The sequence below is a fragment of the Tenrec ecaudatus genome, unplaced genomic scaffold, assembly GCF_050624435.1.
Source record: "Tenrec ecaudatus isolate mTenEca1 unplaced genomic scaffold, mTenEca1.hap1 Scaffold_86, whole genome shotgun sequence".
Lineage (NCBI taxonomy): Eukaryota > Metazoa > Chordata > Mammalia > Afrosoricida > Tenrecidae > Tenrec > Tenrec ecaudatus.
The window spans coordinates 243708-260836 of NW_027459695.1; the positions used below are offsets into that span (position 1 = coordinate 243708).

A 17129-nucleotide genomic window follows, 5' to 3' on the forward strand; every position below is an offset into this window, starting at 1 on the left:
TGGCATCACTTGCTTTCCTCAATATGATTCCATTTGTAAGCAATCTCCAATAGCCACCATCTGTTTGTTGGCTCAAGGCCTCCACCTGTGATTTTTAAAAACATTTAAGAACACTAACCATTTAAATATAAAAATTGCCTGTTAATACTTTGTGCTAACAGAACAAAATTATAGTTTTTCTTCCTATACTAAAAGCTATACTTAGTTATTTCTACAGCCCATATTTATGACCCATTAAATATCATTTATTCTATACATTCTTGTTATGTACTTACGGTAAGTAGTGAGTATTTAGTGCATGCTGTATAGAGCAGGTATAGTATACATTTCCATGAATCATAAAATATGATAAAGGATTCAAAGACAAATATATGGTGCTAACTGTGTTAAATGCTACGAGGGAGTGAGAGGAGGTAACTTTATCGGGTACTTAGAAGATCTTTCTTCAGAAAATGGATGATACACAAAGTTCTGAGGGATATAAAAGGGCTGAGGGGAGATCATCAGGAAGAGGAAAGAGCTTGTGCAAAAGGTAAGAAAAATTGAGCATGTCAAAGGAAGCAAGCTAAGGTGCTTGAGAAAAGTTGGAAGGACAAAAGACAAGGTCGGAGAGGTACGGGTAGGAGCCCGTCATGGGGTATCCAAATAGACTTTGCGGAGAAAATTGGATTTTATCCTAAGTATAGTGGGGTGTTCTTAAAGGGTTTTAAACTGGGATGTTCTCTATCTTTCTGCAAATATTGCAGTGGCCTTGAAAGAATCAGCCTACCATTACGGTAACTGGCTAATAAAATTAGAAGGGAATTTAAGTATCTGGTAAAAGAGGATGAAAGGTTGGATATGGCATAATTAGGTATGCAGAGGCAGGGACATATTCAAAATGTATTTTGAAGGTACAATTAGCGGGGACTTGGCGTACATTGGACGAAGAGTGAGGTGTGGGAGCAGAGGGAGAGAACAGAGTCAAGGACGCCTCTGCGGTTTCCTGTCTGAGGGCCTGGGACCAACCGGGAAGGACTGTACCGGTTGGGGGTTCCGAGAAGAGGGAGGGCCACCTCAGATCCAAATGGAGCAGCTACCAAGGCAGGCAGAGTACCAAGTGTGCAGTGTCGCCAGTGCCTGGAGAGAAACACGTTTCAACAACAAGAAAGCGAGCAGCAAGGTTAAATGTAAGATACATGTGGAGTAGGGGAAAAATGGAAACGTATTCTTTTGGAAGACTGCAATTTTATTAGGTTGAGTGGAATGGGTATAAGCGCATACTTTTTAAAAATTGCAAAAGAAGGATATTAGAAAAGTGAAGTAATTTGCTATAAAGGATATAAGGACTCACAGAAAGCTTTTGTTTTATTGACTACTTCAATATGGGAGCCCGTTGTACTAACAAGAAAAGGAATTTGGTAGTGCTCAAGAAGAGAAAACTGGCATCTCGGTCCTTGCGGTGGTGAAGGGACTAATTTTTATAGTAGAAAGATGCTTTCAATAAACTTGAAAATCTGGTAGTGGGGAGATGAGGGAGCTCCTTTCTAATTGTGCTTTTTTTCAGTGTTGTTTGAGCAAGGGTCTGTAGTGGAAAGCTGAGGATGAGAGGTGAAATGTGAGCATGTAGGTCTGAGAATAAAGAGGCACACCTACTAACTACTGATTGCCTCTTTGAGCTGGGTGATTATGAACGTATCATAGACTGAATCTGCTTAATTACAGGATTTTCTCCAGTGACGTTCAGCTGCACGAGTGCGGGTTTAGAGAAGAAAAATACTTGAATTCATCTGGAATTGTTTTTTTGCCAAGCTAGTATAATTGAAGAACAGAACTGAAAAGTTGAGGTGGCTATTTGCCAAGAATTGATTAAGATGAACTATGAAATCTAAGGAAAAAGAAGACAGAAAGTATCTCACACACATTAACAATACGAACACAAATAATAAACTAGTATAGTGTGTATGATTTTAGCACTGAAGAAAAGAAATTGCCTCTGAGAATATAATAAATTTAATGTCCTTATAGAAGTGTCCTTAAGCCCATAAATGTAAAAATGTTCAAGGAAACCTTACCAATCTAGAACATGTGGGGCGGAACCTTCTGGTCTCGATTACATTGCTAGGCAGTCGTAGGTCCTGATGTCATGGAATGTGTAGGTATTGGAGAGAAGTGGAGATAGTGCGTATTTTTAAGTGTTACCTGTACGTCTTTCCAAACCTCTCCTCTTGAGGTCAATGTCTGTACATAGAGGTATGGCGAGAATGAATGTCGTATGCCCATTTTCTGGGCTAGCTGCTAGCAAACCTGGCATCTCAGTAAATGGCTGCATAACTACATGTGCTAGGCCTTACAACTTCAGGAAATCTCTTAAACTCAGAGGGGAATTAGTTTTTTTCAGGTATAAAGTTTCGACTTCAACTTTTTCCTCCGTGCTTTTTGTGTTTAATTTGTTGTTATTTTAATAGTTTTACTGGGGGCTCTTACAACTCTTATCACAATCCACACATGCATCCATTGTGTCAAGCACATTAGTACATAAGTTACCTTCATCATTTTCAAAACATTATCTTTCTACTTGAGCCCTTGGTAACAGCTCATTTTCCTCCCTCCCTCTCCCACGCGCCCTACCTCATGAACCTTTGATAATTTGTCATTTTTTTTCAGGTCTTACACCAATCTCCTTTCACCTGCTTTTCTGTTTGTTGTCTGTCCCCCTGGGAGAGGGTTATATGTTGACCATTGTGATCGGTTCCCCCTTTCTTCCCCACCTTCCCCTTGCCTTCCTGGTATCACTACTCTCATTATTGGTCCTGAGGGGGTTAGCTGTCCTGATTTCCCTGTGTTGCAAGCTCCTATCTGTACCAGTGTACATGCTCTGGTCTAGCCAGATTTGTAAGGTAGAATTGGGGTCATAATAGTGGGGAGTGGGGGTCACGGAGGAAGCATTAAAGAACTAGAGAAAAAGTATGTGCACACTGACTGGCTCATCTCTTCCTCGTGACCCTTCTGTGAGGGGAAGTCCAATTGTCTACAGATGGGCTTTGGGTCTCAACTCTGCCCTTCCCCTCATTGACATTGATGTGATTTTTTTTTATCCAAGCATTTTTCTCCTTTAGGTTAATTCGTATAATTTCCTTTCATTGGCCCTCTGGAACATTTTGACTTCTCTTGGAAGTAAAGTTGAACAGAGAGAGGTTCAACCCAGATAGTATTTTTTTGAGCTTGCTCATAAAGTTTCTAATGTATCCTGATCTTTTTTGCATCATGTATATTTTTCTAAAGATTTATACTGTTTTCTGAGCACATGCTTGTAAGGTATACATTAATATTATCAGATGACTGGTAAGAGCCAAATTCCTTACCCAGTTCTTCTGAGTGTGTTGTCATTGAGTTGAATTTGACTCGTAGTGAGTCTTTGTGAAACTGACAAACAAACAAACACCACACTGCTTAGTCCTGAGATAAACTCACAATTGTTATATTTGTGCCACCATATATATTTATCTTACCAAGGATTTCCTTGCTGTGCACATCCAATATCTCTCAATTAAAATGCATTTTCGTTTCCTGTAGTCTCCTGCACTGGGTGCTGAGCAAGAGTAGGGTGGGGGCGGTGATGGTCATAGACGTGACTTAACGTCAGTGCCCTCTTGTTTCCTAGGAAATAGTGCATTTTGCCAGCCAAGACCAAATATGTCTGTTTGGTAAGCTTGTAGTGGTCTAAGTCCTTTACCAGGGCATTCAGCAAAGGCAGTTCCCAAACTTCAGTTTTACCAATAGATACATTTTATGTCTGAGTAATATTTCACTCTCGCAGTGAAAGTGAGAAGTAGGGCTATTTTAGTACTCCAGAGCACCCCAACAGACTATTACTTTCACACTATTTCACTTACAGGTGTAGGACCCTGTCAGGTTGTTCTGGAACACAGTACACATCCCAAAATAGAAATAACTGCCTTTCTGCTGGTGTGCCTGCATGTTGGAGTGTGATCTATAATTAATACATAAAATACATATAAAAACAAACCTGGTATAAGAATGTTTCGCTGTCTTTAATTAAAAATCAAATGAATAGACAACTAAAAATCTTCATGGACTTACAGTTTATTTTGAGTGAAAATCGTCTGCCATACTGAGTAGCTTATCATGAAAGTATGAGTTTTAAAATACTCATTAAGTAGAATGATGAAATTTTTAAACGTGCAAAATTGCATTTTGCTCCTGGAGAAATATCTGGATCCTCCTATAGCCAATCAAACTACTTAGGGAGATAACTTTTGGCATAAACACACATTAAAAAAAAACCCACAGAATCAGAATGACATATCAACAATAAACTTCTTTTCAGCGATTGTTCTGCATATTTAAATAGCTTTGTTCTTAAATGGCACCTTGCTGTTTTATGGTGGCTGGAAACCTCCAGATCTTGACAAGTGAGTAAGGGTTCCAAGAGATCAAATGTTCTTCTGGGAAGCTTGACAACAGTTGAATGGTAAATAGGGACAATTAATACCTGTGCCTCTGTTTCCTCCTCTGTTCTTCTCTCTGATAATGAACATGTGAACTTTACTGCTTTTATTTTGTTTTATGCTTTGTCACTGCTTTGATGCTCATTTTACATAATCTCATAATCTCTAACTAGTCTTCTCATATTACCTAAAATAGCATCTGGTCTATACTCCAGCTTTGTGGTATTTTACTTTGTCATCTGTCACTGTGTGAGTCTCCTTGCTGCTTTCGTTCAAGGTCAGGGATTGTAGAGACATCCTCTGAATGCTGGCACAGGCCAGCATTCCAATAGATTTTATCCCACTCTCGGTGACATTGCTGTGACCTGGCAGTTTGTAATCTGTGGTGGTGGTGTTCATGGACCCCTTCAGGTTACCACACTCTCACAGTGCACACACTGGCACAGATTGGAGTCCGGAGCTCGTGGTCCTTCCTCTGCTTATGGACCCCGGCTGTGGAAGCTTTTGTAAAGACAAGAAAGTAGCTTATTATAATTATGCACTGTCGTCGCTGTCGCTTTATGTGCACCTCCGTCGAAGAGCTTCTGCACAGGCTGCATCCCTTTCAGTTTCTGTGTGTGTACAGGTTTGTGTGTGTGGACTTTAACCTTCTGGTCTGCCTCTTTTGAAAACTTTCCCCGATACTTATTATGCGGAGCCCTGGTGGTGGAGGGGTTCTGTGTTGGCTGTGACTCACAGAGTTACAGTCTCAGAGACTCACAGGGGCAGGTCCCCCGTGCTACTGGGTTACTGTGAGGAGTCATCCACTCGTTGACAGTGAGTCCATTTTATAACACACACAAAAGCTGGTGGGTTATTAGGGAAATTTAGCCATATCTTTGTTTTGTTTGTTCAGCTTACGGTACCTTTTAGTATTCTATCAGTTAGGGTTTGGAGTTGCAAGCCACAGAAGCAAATTCCAGCTGTATTATCCAGAACAAATTTAGTGCAGGGTTCAAAGGTAGCGCATTGGGTCAAAAGAAAGTCTAAATAGCTGGGCTTTGGAAATAGAGTAGTAACTAAAGGGTTCTGTGAAATACAGAGAGGCAGCCAGAGTCGAGCTACAGAACTCTCAGATCCAGTTGCTGACATGGCCCCCACCCAGCTCCTGTCACCAAGACAGGACATACATTTCAATGATCTTCCTTCCCTTCTTTGCTCTACTCCACGGGCATCCACAGACCTCGAAGGGAGCATGGGGTTGTCTGAGGACAGGGGGCACGCCCATCCTCTCTTACCAGAGAGAGTGGCAAGTGTGCCTGTAGTATTGTGTCCCTCTCCTTGCTCTCTTATAAAAGTCCGTATTGAATTATTGCCCCCATCGAAAAGTGCTGTTTAAATGTCGGAAAGCCAAACACTGACATATTTTGGTATCAATTGTTCAAGGCACATTTTATCGTGATAGAAAGAAATAATGTTTTAAACCTGTTTCAACCTTCCTGCCATACAGTCAGGAAAAAAAATCAATGCCTGAATTTATTTATCATTTCTCAAACTAGTCGTGCAAGTAGATGACATCCTCATAGCAGAGTCACTGCGTGCAACATGGGGCCTGGTCTCACTGTAGAAAGCATTGTTCGTGGTGTGCTCATGAGTGAGTCTTCCCTTTTACTCATGAACTGAATTCTGACTTTGTTCAACGTCTCACCTTCACCTACTCTAGGCAGCCATATCCTGCTAAGGACTGGATTCTGCCTTTTGCAAGATCCAAATGGTACTGCTTAGTGCCTCAGAAGCATGTTTTAGCTAGGTTGGTTAAATTATATACTAAATAATCCTAATATGTATAATTCATGACATCATAAAATTCTGATAAAGGAGAAATTTGAGGTATTGGCTGCAGGATCTGAAGCAAAGGTCTCTTGAGTCTTTAACATCTGATGGAAGGAACAATTCTGTCTCTGCCGACTGTGATATCTGAATCTTGTGCTTGGGCCTCAGCTGCTAAGAGCCCAAACTGGAGGAAAGATTCCACTAAGGGGGCTCAGTGAAGTGCTCCGGAGGGAGGGGCTGCACCTCTACTGTAATCTTCCTTTTCTTAGAGGACGGGACACGTTTTTATCACTTTGAAAGTCATCCTGGGGAAAAAAATAAAGAAAAGTCATCATAGGGTAAATTTTCGTTTTACTTTCAGCTAAACACATCTAAAGTACGTCATGCATCTTTGGTTTTTATTGAATGGTCCCTCTGTAACCTGAGGGATAGACTACTCATGCAGCTAATCTGCTGCCCTAACACACGGAAAGACTCATTAATAAGAAAGTAAGCATTCCATAACTATTTGCATGTAAACCTTGAAAGATAATAGGCCTTTACTTCCTCAGCTCAACATTTTACTTTCCCTCTGGCCTTTCTTAGTCCCACTGGCTTTTATATATGAAACGTTATGAACTGTACTACTTGTTAGCCAAAAGTGGAAAACCAAAAATGGTATTATATTCAATCATTCAAAATCTTTTGATATGGAACTGCATATGTATTAATGTAAATTATATATAACAAATAAACACTGAGAAAAATGAGTTTGAGTATTTGAGCGAATCTGGTGTGAATAGTAAGGAGCACTGTTGGTGTGTGAGCTGCTAATCTCAAGGTCAGTTGTTCAAACCCAACAGCCACAGAAGAAAGATGAGCCTGTGCATGCCTGTCCAGATGTGGTTGGGAAAGCCTATACAGAGTTGCTATGAGTCAGAATGAACTCAGTGGCACTGGGTTTGGTTTTCTTGCTTTTATCAGTGTAATAAATCTTTTACTTCATTGCAAATTAGTAATAGAAAAGCATATTGACTAAGGAACCTCAGAAAACACACGCAGATTGAGCATTTATTGCGTACTATATTGGGAACACAGTTTGGTTAAACAGTGATAAGCCAAAACAACCAGGTCCTTACCTTACACAATAGAGCCCTGGTGGTATATTAGATCACTTATTGAACTGCTAAGTGCAAGGTCAATAGTTCAAAAGTACCAGCTGCTCTATATGATTTCTGCTCCTGTAAAGATTTATAACTTTAGACACCCAAAGGGGGCAATTCTACTTTGTGGTATACATCATAATCAATTGGATACCAGTACCATTTTGTTTTTGACCTTATGGGGAGAGGCGCTAGTCCTGCAGTGGGGAAGTGTTCTGTGCTAACCAAAAGCAAAGTAGTTTTAACCAAACATGGCAGATCTCTGTAAAACAAAAGAAGCAAAATTCTAGGAAATGCTACCGGAAGTGTGACTCCCTCCTACAGGACGACCATGCAGTGGAAACAGCTGGATGCCAATGGTTTGGGTGGGATTTACTTAGGGAGTTTTTAGATTATGTGGGCAGTTAAATTAATGAGCAGGCAATTGAAACACAGAGTAATATGTCTTCTGATAGGGTACAAGGTACTTGGCTCAGAATTAGAAAGGAGGCAGAAGTGGGCAAAGATTCTCAGGGAAAATGCATTAAAATTGAGACTTGACTATTAAAGTGAATTTGCACAGTAAAGGAGAAAGGTAAAGTTTGAGTGGAGAACTAGGAAATAGAGAAAATATTGTATTAGGCATCTTCAAATAAAGTAGCTAATCTGAGACTGGGCAACAAGTGCTAAGAGGCTTGAGGAAGTACAGCGGGGCTAGTCCATGAGGGAGCTCAAGGTGTAGTGTTTTCTGAGCACACCATATTGGCTGGCTAGCACAGTGGTGTGTGGTAGGGTTGAAAGAGAGAAGAAGCAGTGGCAGGCGCTGTGTCCAGGTGAGAAGCTGTAATGTGTAGCGTGGCACCTTAGAGGAAGATTCAGGATATCAGAGCAGTAATGTGACGGGAAGGACAGGAAGGCGTGAAAGATGACTCTTTGGTTCACATTCATCATTGGGGAAAAGCCCTCAAGAAGAGACAGTTTGGGGGAGGAGAGTGAGTTTAGCTTTCTTTGAATATGACCCTTAATTATCTTTGGGGAATCTAGTGGATATTGGGCTGTAGACATATGTATGGGGTTTGGATATGGACCAGGGTCTGTGATTTCAAATTTCCTGATATCTTAAATGATTATATTACCTATCCCAATGTTATGTGAATTAAGTGAAGGAATATAAAGCAATTCAGTGTTAAGAGAGGCAAATGACATTATAGTTTTTTATGTGAAACATTCCTTAATTATTAGTGATGCTACCCTTTGGTTGGTTACGTAATTCAGTTTCCTATTCAGTAGCCTGAGCTTATTAAGAAGATTATTGTAGCTAATATCACCTCAATCACTATTGGTGGTGTAGTAGTTACGTGTGGGACTGTGATCCACATGACTGGCAGTTCAAACCCACCAGCAGGTACATGGGAGGAAGACAGGGCTATCTACTCCCGCAAACAGTTACAGTTCAGAAACCCTCGGAGGGTCACTATGAGTCAGCATTGACTTGATGGCAGAGAGGTTTGGGTTATATAATATTGAACCTTCCTTTCAACTACATTTTAAAGTAGTTCACTTCACTTTTAACTACTATGCATGTTGGCTTTCCCATAGGTAGATATATCAGAATATGCTTTCGGTTAATCCCTTTTTAACTTGTAATCAGTTTATATTGCTAGATAGGTCTCATAAGTATATCCAACTAATCATCTTCATTATTTTCAACTTCTTTCATTTCTGAAATATCTAGTATAGACAGCCCATCACTGTTCTTACAGTGGATGTCAAAGCATTATACTTTATACATTTATATTGTAATGTCATATCTAATGTTGGATTTTCATATATGTGTCTATATTTATTAATAAATTTCTTATCCAATCATTGTCATATTCATTTACTGGTAGGTTAGAATAGAACTTAAAGTCGTTCGATGTAAACATGCCCCAACCATTGGAATTGCTTTGGCTCTGTAATTTTTGGTCCAAGACTTTCACAGCTTCAGTCACAGGGACCTACTCAAATTGCATCTTGTTATTTACATTTTTTTCTCAACGACCTTTTGCCCATCACTGTTCCTCCATTCCCACGAAACCTTCCTGGTCTATACTAAGTGCATTATACAATTCATGGAAATAAAAGAATAAATAGATGATATGGTTTTTAATAGGCATGATCCTCACATTTTCTTTGTAATTCTCCAAAGACTAAGAATATATTTCCATATGTATATCGTTGTTGTATAAGAGAAAGGCTGGGATAACTAAAGAATATGTGTTTGGGGAGGAAAGACAGTTGAAATCTGAAGAATTCCAATGCCATGAATATTGAAGCTGATGGGATTCCAACAAAAACATACCATTTCTATCCTGAATATCCAGCCTGGCATATGAAGACCCCCTTCTTAATCCTGACTGATTGCCATTTCAGCTTGTTAGAAACAAATTGGAGCCTTATACAGAATTGGGAGAGTAAAAAAGACATTGAGCTAATGATCAAAATCAAGCTAAGATCCAACCGATCTCATGGTAGACTGACTGTAGATATTCTGATCCACCCCAAGGGGAAACCTGTATTCCTGCATCGGTCCTTTCCAGATCCGTCGGTGTCCCTTTGCTGCCTCTCTTTTATTATCCCAATACCTCTGCATAAACAGAACTCAACAATAATAGTTCTCATTTAAATAGATGTTTCACATACATTTATAAGTTTCAATGTCCATTGTTTTTCAGTGTATTCAAGAGATTCCCCCAAGATACACACACAAACAAATTAAAAGCAAAATTTCTAATAATTTTAACACCTAATCAGAAAATGATTTAAATCCTAGTCCCAGGGTTCAAATAGAGAGTGCTTCATATAGCTCTCCTACCCAAAGCTAAACTCCAGGTTCAGATTAGTTCTTTGGAGATCTAAATTCGCAGTAAAGTTGTCCAGAGCATCTTGATGAGAAATCTGTCATTGCTAAGTCAGTGTGGATGTTGCTTCTCCAGGCGTCTGATTAAGTGGGAGGTGCCATCTGAACATGTGAGTTGCCCACAAAAGCTCAATCTGTCACAGGTGCTACAATTTGTATTTCAGAAAATCTGCTTCTACAACTTTAATTATCTCCAAAGCATCCCACTTTACATAAAGTTCTCAATGGAGTCAGCATTTTTCTCCCAGTTTCAGAACTGGCATGTAAATTAAGCATTTGCCTGTTACCTCCAAGTTCTAGGGCTGAAAGGATCTCAAATGAGACACTTTGCTTAACATCATCTATGTTCTTCTCCTTCTCCCACTTCGACATCGGAAAACTAAGTGCCCAGTCGTCATAACTGAGGACGCATTCACCGCGATGCATCCATGCCTCCCAGAGAGGAGGAAGGCTTAAATTAGAAAGAGAGTGTGTAGGTTTAACTAATAGTTGGGAATTCCTAAATTAAAAAAATATTAGACCAGGATAAAATTTCTTTTTAATAATACTTTTTCATCAAGTCAATGAAAAGCAATGTTTATCTCTGTGATAATAGGCACCTTCGCACTAGAAAGCCTGTGACAACAGTCCTCTTTGGGCAAAGTGATACCTCTTACCTGTTTGACTAACAGAAGGCCATTGGGACTCATTTACACTGGCTACGTAGACAAAAATCAGCCAGTCCCACTTGACCAAATCTTTCTTAGTTAGGCCTTCTGATAAGGGTCACACAAAACCACACATTGCTTTCATTTTATACTCTTCCATGGAATCTGAACTCGAAAGACATCCACCGCAGTAAAGATTTGTTATTGTCAGAGTTGTTCTTATCCCATGAAATATTTTTTTAGATTCCAGTCTAAAATCCTGATGGGCAAGGTTTCCCAAAATATTACACTGGGGAGGTAATTTAATTCAAAAAGCCAAGGTTGACATGATAAATGAAGGGATGTTTTTTGACCCCCCCAAATCTATAAATGATTCAACTCTCAAAAATAATTTTTAAAGATTAAAGTTATTTGATACTTAATTAGAAAATATGCTATGCTTAAGTTTTTTTTGAATAGTTTAAAATTTAATTCTTATAAACCTTTATGAGTATTTCTCTTTGTATCAATATAAGCACAGCAAATAGAATTGTTTATTTGATTTGAGAAATGATTATATTAACTGGTAATTGCTTAGCAGTTAAATTGTAATTCAAATCTTATTTTCTTTGTAGGATTATTTAACCATTCATAAGTATGGCAATGCAGCCAGAAATGATCTCTGGAATGCCTTCTCAGAGGTAAAGTATAGGAAGAAAAAGAACCCAAACCATTGGTAACTTTTATTGACGCTGACAGTATGTTTTCATTTTGAGCTTTTATTTCCTTTGTCGCATATTATTTATAAATGTATAGTAATGAGCTATATAAAATGTAATAAAAATACAATGGGATTTAAATGTACTTAATGTTATTGATGCCTTTCATACTTTAAAAAGATAATAATTATGGAATACAATTTTAATATATTTGGGAAGTGAGTCATGCTAAAGTGAGAAATACTGCAAGTTTTTAAGGAAATATGTTTTCTTGTGTGCATGACAAATATTTAAATATACCAACTAGACACACTGGGGATATTTAATGATGCTGCATGTATTTACTTTACCAGTAAAATGTATTTTATTCTCCATTATGTAAAAAAAATTAATGCTAATGAAACTTCCATATATATATGCATGAAGCCTAACTTAAGGTGAGAAAATTAATTTTAGTAACACATTATATTAGCTTCACTGATCTTGAAATGTTTCATATTTAGGTAAATATTAAAGGTAAAAGTGAAAATGATTTAATATAATTATATGTATAATTCATGCTTATAAAGCTCATTTATCCAATTTGGGTTCTAAAGGCTTTGAAGAGGAATGGAAAATATGTAAATATACAAGAAGTCATGGATCAGTGGACGCTCCAGAAGGGCTATCCTGTTATCACCATCTTGGGAAATGCAACAGCCGAAAAGAGGGTAACCATTACCCAGCAACGCTTCATTTATGATATAAGTGCTAAGACCAAAACCTTTGAACATCGAAACAGCAGGTACCACTGACTCTCTTTTAATTTAACATGAATATAGGAACTTTTCTTTTTGCCATTCACCTTTTAATTTTAATATTTTAAGATAATTTTGACAACATAATTCTGAAATATAAGTTAAGACTCTTTTTATTTCTTTATTTCCATATGGTATTTTTGATTCCTTTTACTGCCGATACCTTACATATTTAACCCCTGATTGATGAGCACACTTATGGTATTTCATTGAAGACTATTTTAAATTATTCTAATCATTTTATATGTGAGATATGATATTTTACTTTTTGTTATAATATTTTTTAATCATCTTTAAGAAAGTTAAGGTGTGTTGTGAATTGAATAGGATCAATCTAGAAAACCAAATCAAAAGTATTTAGATAATAAATATTATCCTAGTTAACAAAACTCAAAAACTAAATAAATACCTTAAGGTGATCTTAAGTAGAAGTGGCAATATGAAAATATATTCTCTTTCCCTCAAATGTGGTGTTTAAAACTATAGAAAACACACCTGAATTTTGATTTGCTATAAATTTAACATTGGGGAACCCATTTAGTTACTTAAAATTCAGAATATAAACATTCTATCCAATTTTTCTAGTTTATTTTTACTACTTTGTTTCAGTAAAGACTGAGTCAATGTAAGAAAGTACACTTCAAATCAGGCAGTTTTTAAATTTATATATAGAATGCCCTGGTAAGGGATTGGAGGGGTGAAGGGAGGGCAAGTATAGAGATCAAAAGTAATAAGTAAATAGAAGTGCTCATATTAGTTTACTCATGCTGTGTCCTATCACCTTGGGAAATTAGGATGCTGGGCTTCATCATCCATTATTATGTAGGATTGGTGGGGAATATTTTAAACTTACATGAATGGATAGCATCTTCAAGTTAGCTTGATGTGAATAAAAGTGTTAGGGAGATTCATGAACATTTTCTGGTGGCTGATATTGGAACTCCATTTAAGAAAACATGAAGTCTTCACTGTTGTATTGAGATAAATACTGGTACAGCAGCTATACTATACAATACGATACGATACTATAGTATACGATACGATACTATAGGTGTAGGAAGGAGCTGGGCTCCACAGCAGTTAGAATGGAAAGATTGGCCCTGGGTTCTCACCCAGCCATGCTGCCGGGGACAGACTTGCAGGTCTGCTGCCATACAGATGAAAACCCAATTCTGCGCCATCAGGTTGATGGCGACTCCTAGCCCCCCTAAACACAGGGTTGAACTAGCCTGGGAGTTTCTGAGACTGTGGCTGGGGCTGGGAGTAGGACCCCCTTCTTTCTCCAGCGGAAGAGCTGGAGGCTTCAAACTGCTGACTTTGCAGTTTGTTCTACTCTCGTCAAGATGGGGGCACATGGAAGTTAAAGGCTCAAGTAGAGAGAGGCCTTCACCAGGTATGAGGAGTTGCCTTTTGCAATTAAACTGCCCGAACACGCAGAATAACACTCCTCCCTTCACCCTGTCGGGATCTGCCTGTCACTGCTTCGTCCCCTTCTCTGGGTCCCCACAGCTGTCAAAGGCTGCCCTGATCACCCACCGTCTGGCCCCAGGCGAAACACGCTTCGGCATGGACCACAAAGTACACAAAAACGACTTGACTGTGGCGAAGCCAGATTGGGGCCATGCCTTTGAGAATGAACAGTCTGACACAGGCCTCCCCGATGCAGAAAAACAGAAAGGACACCCAGATGACAGAACAAATATTGAACAAAAATACTCTGCCAGCCCATAACCTGCATCAGAGGTGTCAGCCAGGAGCCTGGCTCTTCACGGGGGAAAGTCTCTCAGCATGAGTAAGCAGTTTTAGCACAGAGCGCTTAGCTTCTGCTGGCATTATAAAACCACCTGGATGGTTCTGAATCTGAGAAATTGGTATATAAAAATGTTGAGGAAAATTAAAATCCCCTTGGTGGCGTAGTGTTAAAGTGCTCAGCCGCCAGCAAAGATGGCATGTCGAAGCTGCCAGCCACTCCCTGGCAGAAAGGGGGAGCAGTGTGCTCCCATTAAGACAGCAGACCGGCACAACCCTAAGGCAGTTGTACCCCGACCTGTTGGAGGACCATGCGTCAGAATCCATTTAATGGCAAACAGAGCAAAAAAAATATATACATGACATTCTATTATTTAAAATAATTTTCCTAGTAGGACAGAATCCATCTCTAGATGAGAATTTACTATTCCCCACTTAGATTATTGCTTAATTTATATTAATGTTCAGTTAAAGCTTGAAAATCAAGTCTGTGTGCTCCTTGTACAAGCCTTCCGAGGTCTCTAGAAGAGACATTGCTGACGTGCTAAAATAAATGTTTCCCACGGCTCTCGACTTTTCAGCTACTGACTTGGATCGTTCATTGGAGGGGCAACTGGGAACTCACAGACAATATTTGAGATTAAAGGGTTTTATTTAAGGAAGTTTACAGGTTACATACAATCAAGGTGAAAAATACATAGGACATGGTTGTCCTGTCAGGAGAAGTCACCAAGTTCTCTTCCAGGTGATAACAAAGACCCAGCAAGCATGGCACTCCTGTGTAAGGTTCAGCCCAAAGCACTTAGCTCCAGCTCTGTGCATCAGCAAACCCAGTTAAGTGGCCAAAGGCCCCCCACTCTACAGGCCAGCTGTAGGTCCCAAAGCACCCAGCTTTACTGATCATGACTTTCGCTTTGCCATGACTGTTCTGTGGGACAATTATCATTACCTCTTACCTGGAACATTTTTAATGTGTAATGTAATTATTTTTCCATATGTAATAAATGTACATCCTAGCTGTTAAGTAGAGGAAGAATGAATCTTTGCTATTTCTAACAATTGCATATATTTAGTAATGTGTTTAAGTGCATAAAATCCTTGGTAGGACTTTGGTACACAGGAAGTTGTGAATTTTCGTAGTTTGTTTTTCCTTCATTTCATTATAAATTTAATACATTTCACTGTTAACTAATACCACCTGAAGCATGGGGCACCTCCTGGGAGTCTTGGGCAACAGGGCATTCTGTGTGTCCGCACACTCACCCTTTCCTTATGGGCCCCGCCTGCAGCAGTCTCCGGAGGGTTTCCCTGTGTGCATCAATGCTTCGTGAATGTTAGTAGCAACTCCTGGGTGTGATTTTTCTCATTCCACTTTTTAAAACGTACCAATTCTTTTCCATGTTAGTACAATCAGAGTTCTTAAGAACTACTGAAGAAAGGGATATATTTTTTGAAAATTTTCTATTGTTACTTAAAATATGATATCCATATGATCAGTTAAACAGAAACAACAAGAACATAATCTAACTACACACATTAATTTTTTCTAATCACTTTTTAAAATATTACATACTACTAGAGTCTTAGACTTATTTAGAGGGTCTTTAGATGTTTTTAGTCATATATATTGTTTGCTTTTTAATTAATATCTGTTTGGCTTCACAATTTAGATCGTCAATTCAATGTGGAAGATATACACCTATAAAGTCTTGTTCATAAAGTTAGTCTATGTCTTACAGAGAAATTGATTTGGTCTTTCATTTTACTTATACTCCACCCAGTTCCTTTCGGTCTAATTACAGAGAGTAATTAATTGAATGTCTCCAATATCTATTGTTTGCAAGTACACACAAAAAATAAACTTGTGTTTTAAATTGAAAATTAGATCCAGCATTTAGATTAGATCCAGGTACTATTGCCTCTTAACTTATTTTTCCAATTAACCAAAATAGATTAATTATCTTTGGTGAGGGATGCTGTTTAAAAAATAATAAAATAATCTGGCTGTGATGTTCCCACGGTGTGTCCATTGTCATATATTTATCACATGTTTTTCATTGCATGCGTCGAGGCCTCTCTTAAGGAACATAAATTGTTTTGTTCACTAACTTCTATCCAAAGAACCAGGTTAGGCAACAATAAATTGGTTCTTTCATGATGGATTATGTGGAGTCAATTACAGTGTAACAGGGTACCTTCACATGGTTGGCACTCAGAAATGTTTCTCTGATTAAGTTCAGCTTATCATTTAAAATTCAGAATGTCAAGGATGGCCTTTTGACTTTTGACTTTGGGGATAGCAGTTGTTATGACATAATGAATTTTCCCCTTTTCCATCTGACATATTACTCTTGATGAATTCCCATGTATTAATTGTGAGTGTGAGAAATGAACTCTGTGACACGTAAAACAATTATGTGTCGAGGGACCGATTCAGCACTGCTCTTCCCAAATCTCCAGAAAGACGCCCATTTTATGATCAGTCACTCGGCGTCTCCCCTGGTTCTCAGTTCTTCAGTCGCTCTCCAGTTATGAAGCTGACACAGTATAGCTTCTTATATCACAAACAAAATATATGACTTTAATACTCATTGCTCGCTTGTTGTGAAGTCTTGCCAATGACACAATGATAAAAGCAAACTAAAACAACAAGACAGGCCCACGTCAGCAAGTCCATTCTGACTCGTCATGACCCTGCATAGGGTTACTGACCCTGTAAACGTGTACAGTTGCTGATTGCCCCACTTTCCTCCCGTGGGACAGTTCTTAGCTTTGAACTTCCAGCTGTTTAGCAATAGCACAATGATTAGTTGAAGGAATCAGGTTATATTTCAAGAAAATAAAATATAATGCTTGAACGCAATGTAAAATCATCTATCATTAACTGGTTAGCCTTTCAGATTAAATAGATACTTTATGTAAACATATAGGCCTTGATTTTTATTACTATAA

General features: G+C 38.6%; 1 protein-coding gene across 5 annotated transcripts in view; it reads left to right on the top strand.

The window, feature by feature from the left end:
• LOC142436914 (thyrotropin-releasing hormone-degrading ectoenzyme-like) overlaps positions 1–17129 on the top strand; it is a 337115-nt gene that overhangs the window by 207967 nt on the left and 112019 nt on the right. For all 5 annotated transcript variants that reach the window (XM_075540257.1, XM_075540259.1, XM_075540255.1 and 2 more), the window contains 2 exons: positions 11548–11613; positions 12228–12415. In XM_075540257.1, coding sequence (XP_075396372.1) covers positions 11548–11613; positions 12228–12415 — 254 coding nt within the window. The remainder of the gene's footprint in view (positions 1–11547; positions 11614–12227; positions 12416–17129) is intronic.